Raw genomic sequence first — 11,686 nt, forward strand, 5'->3', positions numbered from 1 at the left:
TTAAAATATATGATTTCTATTTGAATGTATTTTAAAATGTTATTTATTCCTGTGATTTCCTGTGATTACTCCAGTCACATGATCCTTCAGAAATGATTCTAAATTTCTAATTTGCTGCTCAAAAAACATTAATTATTTTTGTTGAAAACAGCTGAGTAGAATTGTTTCACGTTTCTTTGATGAATAGAAAGTTCAGAAGAACAGCATTTATCTGAAATATAATTTTTTGTAACATTATATACGTTATCATCAATTTTGATCCCTTCAAAAAATCCAAGCTTTTAAATGGTATAGTGTATAATGCCACAAAAGCTTGTTATTTCAGATAAATGTTGATCTTTGAATTTTTCTATTCATCAAAGAATCCTGAATTTACTCAACTGTTTTAAATATTGATAATAAGAATACAAAAAAGAAATGTATCTTGAACAGCAAATCAGAATATTAGAATTATTTCTGAAAGATTGTGTACCACTGAAGACTAAGGCACTGATGCTGAATATTCAGCTTTGCATCACAGGAATAAATTACATTTTACAATATATTCAAATAGAAAACAGTTATTTTAAATAGTAAATATATTTTAAGATTTACCTGTTTTGCTGTACTTCGGATCAAATAAAAATGCAGGCTTGGTGAGCAGAAGAGACTTCTTTAAAAATCTTACTGCTCAAAAACATTTGACTGAAAGTGTATCATGTAACATTCCTTTGAGGAATTATGGAGAAAGCCAAGCAAAAGGGTAAACGTGGCAAACAATATATATCTTCAGAAATGGATTTAATTTCTTTTGATTGTTTTCAACATGACGCCCGTTGTCAAAATAGCTTTAGACAGAAAGTAAACAGAAACATGAGTGCCGCCACCACTACCAATATTTTTGAAACACCAGATGTGCAAATTGCTACCTAGTGTCCTATAATAAAGTTCCATTATTAACATATGTCATCTATCCCATGATTTCCTAAAAGACTGGAATAACAACAGCATAAATGAGCAATGACACACAGTGTCACGTATCCTATTCATTCATTCAACATTAGTAGCAAATTAACAATCAAGTGCATATATTAAACATAAAAGAAAAGCATTAATAAAACATTATATTACTACAGAGGTATCTCTGATTCAACTGGTCCTTTGGGAAGCCCTCAGTAGCAACACATGGTCAGTTTTTGAAACATTTGACATGTTGACAAAGAGATGGAGATCTTTAACTTTATACAGACTAATTCACTTTTGGATTGCTCTTTAAATCAAGCCATGCTTCAGGTATTTGCACCTACATAGTCATGTCTCTAAAATGAAATGGCTGTTACATAGATAAAGTCAGTTTGGTTAGATAGGAAATACTTTTAGTTCTACCAAACCACACATATTTGCATGTCACCAGGCTGGAAACAAAAAAATTCAAGCTTTCATAGTTTATATTCTCATTGACATAAAGAAATGTGAAGGCCACAGCTCAATAATCTATTAATATTTGTTAACTTGGCTCAATACAGATGTTCAGTTGAAACAGTGACTGGTCTAGTAAAAAGCACAGGCCTAGATGTCTACTTTACACAGCAGTGTAAAAACATTGTGAGCCTTTATTAGATTGTTAGTGCTAATCTACTGCCTTCAATGTTTCGCTGCTGGCTACAGAGCCATGTTTAAAAGCAATTATCTCTAAACATCGGATGTCATACTTTGACAACTGCTTATAGGAATGATTAGATGCCCTTTATTAATTTACTCAATTTTCAAACCTTCCTGATAACACCGACTTGTTGAGTTGCCCTCAATGTATCAATCAAGCCCTTAATATCTGACAGCATCCGTTTGCATCTTCATTCATTCAAGTAGGATCACTGATGCTGCTCTTTCAGCAGTCTGGGGTCAGACATTCACTAGTTTTTTTGGTGTTCAGAACGGCCTGAACTGGGTCAGTATGTTAAGGGACTGAGTATGAACAGACGATCCTCCTCCTTCCTGATCCACTTCAGGAGTTTGTTGACAGCAGACACAGCCAGGCCCTTTGTTCCCAGAGGACTGAAGCAGAGGTAGAGCTCAAAGCCACTTGTCACCTACAGAAGAGGTGGAGGTTGACAAAGTAAGAAACATAGAAAGCATCAGGATTTAAACAGCCTTACGGTGCTGCCAAATTACCAGCCAGTTAGAAATACTCTTGCCTGTCTATTTTTTTGGTGCATTTTTTTAAACTATAATAATCAACACTCAACTTTGTATGCAAACATGTACAGTATCTCAGTGAGTACACCCCTCACATTTCAGCAACCATTTTAGTATATCTTCTCAAGGGACAATATTATAGAAATTAAATTTGGATATATTTTAGGTGTAGTCAATGTGCAGCTTGTACTCTGAAATTAAGTCAAAATACAGCCATTATTGTCAAAATAGCTGGCAACAAAAGTGAGTACACCCTACGTGATAACAGCAGTGTGTTGTTTAACCATGCAAAGCCACATGTCCTATTTATCATGTTAATGTTTTTGTCTGCTTGACAGGACCATACAAACTTGTGTATCTTGTATTAGAGCAGTTAAAATTAGGTGCTTTAAGTACAATTCTCTTATATTGACCACTGGATGTTCAACATGGCATCTCATGGCAAAGAACTCTGAGGATTTGAGAATTAGAATTGTTGCTCTTCACAAAGATGGCCAAGGCTATTAGAGGTTCAGTAACACCCTGAAACCGAGTTACACTACAGTGGTCAGGGTCATACAGAGGTTTTCCAAGATGGGTTTCATTCGGAACATGCCTTGCAAGGGTCGATCAACCAAGTTGAGCACTGGCTTCAAAAAAACAGATGCATGAGTGCTGCCAGCATTGCTTTAAAGGTTGCAGGTAGAAGGTCAGCTTGTCAGTGCTCAGACCATACGTCGGTTTGCATAGGCGTCATTCCAGAAGAAAGCCTCATCTGAAGCTGGCTCACAAGAATGCCCACAAACAGTTTGCTGAAGACAACCTGTCCAAGAGCATAAATTACTGGAACCATGTCTTGTGGTCTGATGAGACGATAAGATAAACTTGTTTGGCTCAGATTGTGTCCAGCATGTGTGGCGATGCCCTGGTGAGGAGTACCAAGAAAATTGTGTCTTGCCTACAGTCAAGCATGGTGGTGGTAGCATCATGGTCAGGGGCTGCTTGAGTGCTGCTGGTACTGGGGAGCTGCAGTTCATTGAGGGAAAGATGGATTCCATTAAGTACTGTAAATTCTGAAGCAAAACATGATGCCTTTCCTCCAGGAACTAGGTCGAACGGCAGTTTTCCAACGTTAACGACCCCAAACACACCACCAAGATGACAACTGCCTTGCTGAGGAAGCTGAAGGTGCACATTGACTACTCTAAAATATATCCAAGTTTCATTTCTTTAGTATTGACCCTTGAGAAGATATACTAAAATGGTTGTTGAAACGTGAGGAGTGTACTCACTTTTGTGACATCTAGTAAATCGCACAGTGCAGTTTTTAAATTAACTTATAAATGAAAAAAATCCTATTTGTTGTTGAAATATATTCAGTTACACATTGGCTGTCACAACTTGTGTTGAATTGCTTATTGCATTCCTGTAATTCACTTTGAATAAAAGCATCTGCCAAAAAAATACATATAAAATAAAATCATATGCAAATGTGATATTGGCTGGATACTTCCTCTATTGTGCAAACCCATAACCAAACCTTTGAATGGTATCTAATACGGCAGTGTATGGCACATTATGAAAGACTAACCAAGGCATAAAGGTTCTCGGTCTCTGTACAGCGGTAGATGTAGCGCAGGGGACGTGTGGGGTGATGCAGGCAGCTATGCAGGTACTGGTACAATCCCATCAGCCTCTCGTGTTCCTCTTCTCCTTGGTAGGGTGTTGGAAGGTCAGGGCTTACAGAAAAAAAAAAAACACGAATTTACATAAAAAGCAATAAAAATTAAGAAAATTAAGAAATGTTTTTTCTTTCATGATCATTACTAAACTATGGAAACCCATTTTCGCCACTGAATAAAAAAAAAAAAAAAGGTAATTCTGACTTTTTATCTCACAATTCTGACTTTTTTATCGCTATTGAGATTTTACATCTTGCAATTGTGACTTTTTTTCTCAGAATTATCATATTAACTCACAATTCTGACTTTCTCTCTCAAGAACTGTGACATAAATGCACAATTGCGAGTTATAAAATCAATTGCTAGATATAAAGTCAGAATTGCTAGATATAAACTCGCAATTCTGACTTTTTTTCTCACAATTGCAAGTTTATCTTACAGTTCTGACTTGCAAGTTTATATCACACAATTCTGACTTAATTTCTCAGAAGTGCGAGTTTATATCTCAGAATTCTGACTTTATAACTCACAATTGCGAGTTTATATCACGCAATTGTGACTTTATTTTTCAGAATTGCAAGTTCATATCACGCAATTCTGACTTTATTTATTAGAATTGCAAGTTTATGTCTCGCAATTCTGACTTTATCACTCACAGTTATGAGTTTATATCTCAAAATTCTAAGAAAATAAAAGAATTGTGAGAAAAAATAAATCAAAATAATTTTTTTTTTCAGTGGCGGAAACAGGCTTCTATACTCAACTGTCTTACCTTGTATAGAGCCCAGAGCTTTTAGACTTGTACACAAAGTGTCGCAGCTCAGGTATGCCAACATGTGAGACAGGATAACTTGGCTTGTTCAGCGCTTCCTGCAGGGATTGAAATGCACTGCGTCTGCGCAAGCGCTCTAGGAATCGCTTCTTACAGTCGGAGAGGTTAAAGAAATCCTCACGATCTGTGGACACCAGGATAAGACACAGATCCGAGGCCGGTTCCAAGTAAGAGATATGTGCATGGAAAAATCCAGCTGGGTTGAACCTGGGCAGACATATAGGCGTCCATCCTTCGCCTTCTCGGAAGGAGGAAGAAGAGCCGACCAAGTTGAAGAGCAAGTGCAGGTCCATGTGGTGCAGAAACTGGTCTTTTTTGCGCACCAGCGTCACCAGCCTGTTTCCTGCTAGCAGGATGGAGAATACCAGGTTCTTGGCTTTAGCAGCCTGCAAGCTAGAGGAGACCATGTCACGGGTCGAGCTGGCCAGAGGCAGGCACATCACGGCACTCAGCAGCAGGCCTGGATCTTGGTCGAGGAGCCGTAGAAGGTTGTCAGTGAGGTGTTCAGAGCCGGCCAGCAGGCGGCGCAGGTCATAGCTCTGCCGGTGCTGGAAGACGTGGTTCAATTGTGTGAGGGTGAGCAGGCTAACGATCTGGTAGTAGACGTACTGAAGCTCTCTTGTCAATTCACGATCAGAGCAGTTAGTGCGAGAGACTCCCACCAGGATGAGAGGGCTTTTCCGCAGGAATACCACTCTGTAGCCATCTGAAAGATATGTTAACACACATAAATGCCTATATTGTTGTTGCACTAGTTTTGAAGGACAAAATATCATCTTAAATGGAAGAGATGTAATTTATTACTTGATGTTTTGTTGTATTTAGTTAGAACATACACTGCCGTTTAAAAGTTTGAAGTAAGTTTTTTAATGTTTTTTAAAGAAGTCTTTTCTGCTCATCAAGGCTGTGTTTATTTGATTAAAAATACAAAAGACTGTAATAATGTTAAATATTGCAATTTAAAATAGTGGTTTTCTATTTTAATGTACTTTAAAATAGAATTTATTCCTGTGATGCAAAGCTGCATTTTTAGCATCATTACTCTAGTCTTCAGTGTCAAATGATCTTTCAAAAATCATTCTAATATGCTGATTTATTATCAGTGTTGGAAACACTTTATATTTATTGGAACCTGTGATACTTTTTTTATGAATAAAACATTAAAAAGAACAGCATTTATTTAAAATAAAAATCTTTTGTAACAATATACACTATCGTTCAAAGTTTGGAGTAATTTTTTTTCTTTCTTTCTTTGTTTAAAAGAAATGAATACTTTTATTCAGAAAGCATGTGTTAAATTGATAAAAAAAAAAAAGTAAAAGTTACTTTTAATCTATTTTAAATAAATGTTGATTTTTTTACTTTCTATTCATCAAAGAATCCTGAAAAAAGTATCAAAGGTTCCAAAAAAAAAAATATTAAGCAGCACAACGGTTCTAACATTGATAATAAATTAGTTTATTAAATGATTTTTGAAGGATCATGTGACACTAAAGACTGGAGTAATGACTGATGAAAATTCAGCTTTGCATCACAAAAATAAATTATATATTTTAAAGTATATTAAAAATAGATAATTATAACAATAATCATTTATAATATTGTTTTTTTCTGTATTTTTGGTCAAATAAATGGAACTTTGGTAAGCAAAAGAGAGTTTTTAAAAACATAAAAATTTTACTGATCCCAAACATTTGAACAGCAGTGTAATTTAAAAAGTCATCTTTTTATATTTATTAATATTATTAATAAACAATAGGAGTCAATATTAATAATAAAAAAAACAATTTGTCAAAAAAATATTCACTACTGTTCAAAAGTTTGTTTTCTATGTCTCTTATGCTCACCAAGACTGCATCAATCAAAAATACAGTAAAATAGTAATATTGTGAAATATTATTACAAATATAATATTAATAAATAATAAATTATTACATAAAAAATATACATTGTCTATTTAAATATATTTTAAAATGTATGGCAAAGCAGACTTCTTAGCATCATTACTGCAGTCTTCAGTGTCACATGATCCATCAGAAATCATTCTGTGCTGATTTGCAGCTCATGAATCAATTTTAAATATTAATTTTGTTCAGCATTTATTTGAAACAGAAATTTGTAACATTATAAATATCTTACTGACACTGATCAATTTAATGCATCCTTGCTGAATAAAAGTATTTATTATTTAAAAATAAAACATTCTAATCCCAAACTTCTAAAAGGTAGCATACATATATCTATATATCAACCTCAGCTTAATATTTTCTAGATATCCCTTACCTGCGTGGATAGAGCGTATGATGTTCTTCTTATCCTCAACAAATGACATGAGTAACATCATGACTCCCATGATGCTGGAGAGCGCTTCCTCTGTTCCGTAGCGTGTATAGATGGGTTTCCCCGCCTCACTCAAGACAAACATATGCTTCCTGTGACTCCGCCATGTTTCACTTGTCACATCTTCCTCTTTTGCCTTGTTGCTATTCCTCACCTCCTTTTTCCCTTCTTCCTCCTGTTCAACAACTACACCTTCCTCCTGCACCTCCTCCTCAATTCCTTCCAGAGCCTCTTTTTGAGCATTCTCTAGATTCGAGTCACCCACCTCTGCAGATTTGTCACTGGTGTCAGCAGTCAGGTCCTCAAAAGACTGGGCGTGAACAAACATGGCATTCTCCTGTCCAGCACCTGTCAAGGAGTGACACATTGCTTAATAAAGTAATAGCACACCTCTGCTCAACAAGATATATGACTTGAGGTATCATTCATGTACAGTCGTGGCCAAAAGTTTTGAGAATTACATAAATATTGGAAATTGGAAAAGTTGCTGCTTAAGTTTTTATAATAGCAATTTGCATATACTCCAGAATGTTATGAAGAGTGATCAGATGAATTGCATAGTCCTTCTTTGCCATGAAAATTAACTTAATCCCCAAAAAAACTTTCCACTGCATTTCACTGCTGTCATTAAAGGACCTGCTGAGATCATTTCAGTAATCGTCTTGTTAACTCAGGTGAGAATGTTGACGAACACAAGGCTGGAGATCATTATGTCAGGCTGATTGGGTTAGAATGGCAGACTTGACATGTTAAAAGGAGGGTGATGCTTGAAATCATTGTTCTTCCATTGTTAACCATGGTGACCTGCAAAGAAACGCGTGCAGTCATCATTGCGTTGCATAAAAATGGCTTCACAGGCAAGGATATTGTGGCTACTAAGATTGCACCTAAATCAACAATTTATAGGATCATCAAGAACTTCAAGGAAAGAGGTTCAATTCTTGTTAAGAAGGCTTCACGGCGTCCAAGAAAGTCCAGCAAGCGCCAGGATCGTCTCCTAAAGAGGATTCAGCTGCGGGATCGGAGTGCCACCAGTGCAGAGCTTGCTCAGGAATGGCAGCAGGCAGGTGTGAGCGCATCTGCAAGCACAGTGAGGCCAAGACTTTTGGAAGATGGCCTGGTGTCAAGAAGGGCAGCAAAGAAGCCACTTCTCTCCAAAAAAAACATCAGGGACAGATTGATCTTCTGCAAAAAGTATGGCGAATGGACTGCTGAGGACTGGGGCAAAGCCATATTCTCCGATGAAGCCTCTTTCCGATTGTTTGAGGCATCTGGAAAAAGGCTTGTCCGGAGAAGAAAAGGTGAGCGCTACCATCAGTCCTGTGTCATGCCAACAGTAAAGCATCCTGAGACCATTCATGTGTGGGGTTGCTTCTCATCCAAGGGAGTGGGCTCACTTACAATTTTTCCCAAAAACACAGACATGAATAAAGAATGGTACCAAAACACCCTCCAACAGCAACTTCTTCCAACAATCCAACAACAGTTTGGTGAAGAACAATGCATTTTCCAGCACGATGGAGCACCGTGCCATAAGGCAAAAGTGATAACTAAGTGGCTCGGGGACCAAAACGTTGAAATTTTGGGTCCATGGCCTGGTAACTCCCCAGATCTTAATCCCATTGAGAACTTGTGGTCAATCCTCAAGAGGCGGGTGGACAAACAAAAACCCACTAATTCTGACAACCTCCAAGAAGTGATTATGAAAGAATGGGTTGCTATCAGTCAGGATTTGGCCCAGAAGTTGATTGAGAGCATGCCCAGTCGAATTGCAGGGGTCCTGAAAAAGAAGGGCCAACACTGCAAATACTGACTCTTTGCATAAATGTCATGTAATTGTCGATAAAAGCCTTTGAAACATATGAAGTGCTTGTTATTATATTTCAGTACATCACAGAAACAACTGAAACAAAGATCTAAAAGCAGTTTATCAGCAAACTTTGTGAAAACTAATATTTGTGTCATTCTCAAAACTTTTGGCCACGACTGTAATCATCAATTATATCAGTGTTAACACACCTTTTGTTTGTCCTGAACAGTTAAACTGGCTGTTGTTTTTAAGAAAAAGTTTTTTTTTTTTGTTTTTTTTTAGCATTTTTGTAACAATGACTGTATGATTTTGAGATCCATCTTTTCACACTGAAGACAACTGAGGGACTATTACAGAAGGTTCAAACGCTCACTAATGCTTCAGAAGGAAACATGATGCATTAAAGCTGGGGGGTGAAAACATTTTTAATTTGAAGGTATATTTAACTTATTTTGCCTTCTAGGAAACACACAAGTATCTTCTGTAGCTTCTGAAGCACTGTGCTAAATGAAAGGAATATGATATATAGGCAAAATAAGAAAAATGTACATATCTTCATTCTGTTCAATAGTTTTCACCCCCGGCTCTTAATGCCTCGTTTTTTCTTCCGAAGCATCATTGAGTGTTTGAACCTTCTGTAATAGTTGCATGTGAGTCCCTCAGTTGTCCTTAGTGTGAAAAGATGGATCTCAAAATCATAAAGTCATTGTTGGAAAAGGTTTAAATACACAAAAATGCTGAAAAACCAAAGAATTTGTGGGACCTGGAGGATTTTTCTGAAGAACAGCAGGCAGTTTAACTGTTCAGGACAAACAAGGGACTCATGAACAACTATCACCAAACCAAAAAACACAGCTGTGGATCATTCATGCAACACAGTATGTAAACTTTTGAATGGGGTAATTTTTATTAATTCAACAATTATTTTCTCTTGTGGATTGTATGTAAACGTCTTTTATGTGAAATATTCTGAAAAAAATATATCATGGTTTTCACAAAATGGTTTATCATGGTTTTTCAGCATTGATAATAAGAGTTGTTTCTTGCACCAAATCAGTGCTCCTTTAAATGTTTAACTAAATGTATAAAAAAAAAATCCTCATAAATCATTTTAGGATCCAAAATTCCCATAAAGCCAAATATCTATCAAAATACAATACTGGCATGCTCCTTAACTTTCCAGTTTCAGGAAACAGCCCTCACACACTCCCAGGGCTTCTGGGAAATCCTTTATGAGATTTAGTTGAAGCTTTCATATCATTATGAAACTGCCTGTGTTGTGACAAACTTCAACTTCTCCTAAAGAATCATTTACACAGCTAAACTAATTTTGAGATTCTAGTCATTTATCACATACAAACCTGCGAGTTATTTGATCACTCGCAACGGGAAATACAATGGGATATTACAAGGATATGCATGACTAAGAAATAAGGTGTGGTTTGTGTAGGCTTAAAAAGCACATAGGTCTCTTTAATGACTGTTAAAGCATCATAAAACCTTTGACAACAAAACAAAGATTACAATCCCTGACAAAAGCAGAATATATTTGATCTAATCAGTACACAGAAAGTATAAACTGTTAAACTAACCTGGTTCTGTCCCCTCCACCAGCCCTGGGGTCGGACTTTCTGATCGGTCCTGCCGGAGTCGATCTGATGGCACCAAGTTGCCATTTTTAACCTCCCAGTGTGCACCCTTATTGTGGACGTCTGCCGCCATCCTGGCATCGGACACGAGAGAAATCCAGAGGAAGAGAGGACGCAGTGTCCTGAACCACCAGTCAGTGCCAGGAGCGATTCAATGCATGATCCCAACAGCTCAGAAGGTCATACAGTACAATTTATAGAGTTTCCTTCAGTGTCTGGAAGTGAAATTACAGAAAGTCACATTAAAAGAGGAACAAGAAATTAGTTAATTCCTCAGTCTTTAAAACTTCATTCTTCTTTTGATGCATTTCATATTCTATTCTAATGGATTCTAATGCAATCAAAGTTATTAAAATACTGTTAGAAAAAAATATGTTCTCATAAATATTTATATATAAATAAATACACACACACACACACACACACACACACACACACACACACACACACACACACACACATATATATACATATACACATATATACATATATATATATATATATATTCCCTACAATATTGATAACTATTTTACAAAATATAACCAAACACGCCACAAGGATTTAGACTATTTATATTTACAACGATAATGATGAGGATAATGTAAGCAAATTTAAAATTAAAATTCAATCCAAATTGTATTAAAACATTTTCCGTTTAAACCTATAACACAGTGTATGTTAATGCCAATCTTCAGATATTCTTGCAACTGAACACATTTGGAAGATTTGTGGATTTTCTCATTTGTCTATAAATCCTGACCTGCTAACGCAACTAGCTACGGTGCTAAACATTTAAAAGCTGTTGAATGTCACTGGAAGACATCTTATTTTGCGCCAACTTGTATTTAATCTAGTCTCACAACTGTTGTTCACATAGGTTAGATTCCTAATAACACAAATTACCTTTACTGTACCTCAAACAGTTTATCCAAATCACCGTAGGTTGACTTGTCTTGGGTCAAAAATCAACTCGGACTGTCACAGGCGTCATAGCGCAAGAGGTGCACTATAGGTAATGTAGTTTTTAATTCAGCAACATATATTTTTTTAGGTATTGCTACTGTGTTAAAAATAATATCCGCACTTTTATGTCAAATTAAAATAAACACTTATGTCTTATATATCTCGCTTAACATTTTCTGTAGCGATACCAGTACGTTAACCGTAACTTTCTCAGCTCAGGCAGCGCGGAGTCGTGTGTTGATGACGCGATCAAAAA

At 36.4% G+C, this 11,686-nt stretch overlaps 1 protein-coding gene across 2 annotated transcripts; it reads right to left on the reverse strand.

Moving 5' to 3' along the window:
- Positions 1-763: 763 nt before the first annotated feature.
- mon1a (MON1 secretory trafficking family member A) lies at positions 764-11,620 on the reverse strand. Of its 2 annotated transcripts, none has more exons than XM_073825874.1 (6): positions 11,382-11,620; positions 10,411-10,682; positions 6,952-7,356; positions 4,609-5,374; positions 3,746-3,893; positions 764-2,069 (listed from the first exon to the last, which is right to left on the reverse strand). In XM_073825874.1, exons 2-6 carry the CDS (start codon positions 10,538-10,540, stop codon positions 1,929-1,931), a joined length of 1,590 nt encoding a protein of 529 aa, XP_073681975.1. In that variant the 5' UTR covers positions 10,541-10,682; positions 11,382-11,620; the 3' UTR covers positions 764-1,928. The 2 variants fall into 2 exon arrangements, with proteins under 2 accessions (XP_073681975.1, XP_073681976.1); XM_073825875.1 differs by having other exon boundaries at positions 11,371-11,620.
- Between the last annotated feature and the right edge of the window lie 66 nt (positions 11,621-11,686).

Source organism: Garra rufa, chromosome 20 (assembly GCF_049309525.1).
Source record: "Garra rufa chromosome 20, GarRuf1.0, whole genome shotgun sequence".
In the NCBI taxonomy this organism is placed as follows: Eukaryota; Metazoa; Chordata; class Actinopteri; order Cypriniformes; family Cyprinidae; genus Garra; species Garra rufa.

Excerpts from the sequence above, each read along its gene's own strand:
- mon1a (XM_073825874.1), bottom strand. The coding sequence starts at position 10,540 with ATGGCGGCAGACGTCCACAATAAGGGTGCACACTGGGAGGTTAAAAAT. Across the intron at positions 7,357-10,410 it reads GGTGGAGGGGACAGAACCAG|GTGCTGGACAGGAGAATGCC; the intron begins GTTAGTTTAACA and ends ACTCCTTGACAG. Across the intron at positions 3,894-4,608 it reads AGCTCTGGGCTCTATACAAG|CCCTGACCTTCCAACACCCT; the intron begins GTAAGACAGTTG and ends TTTTTCTGTAAG.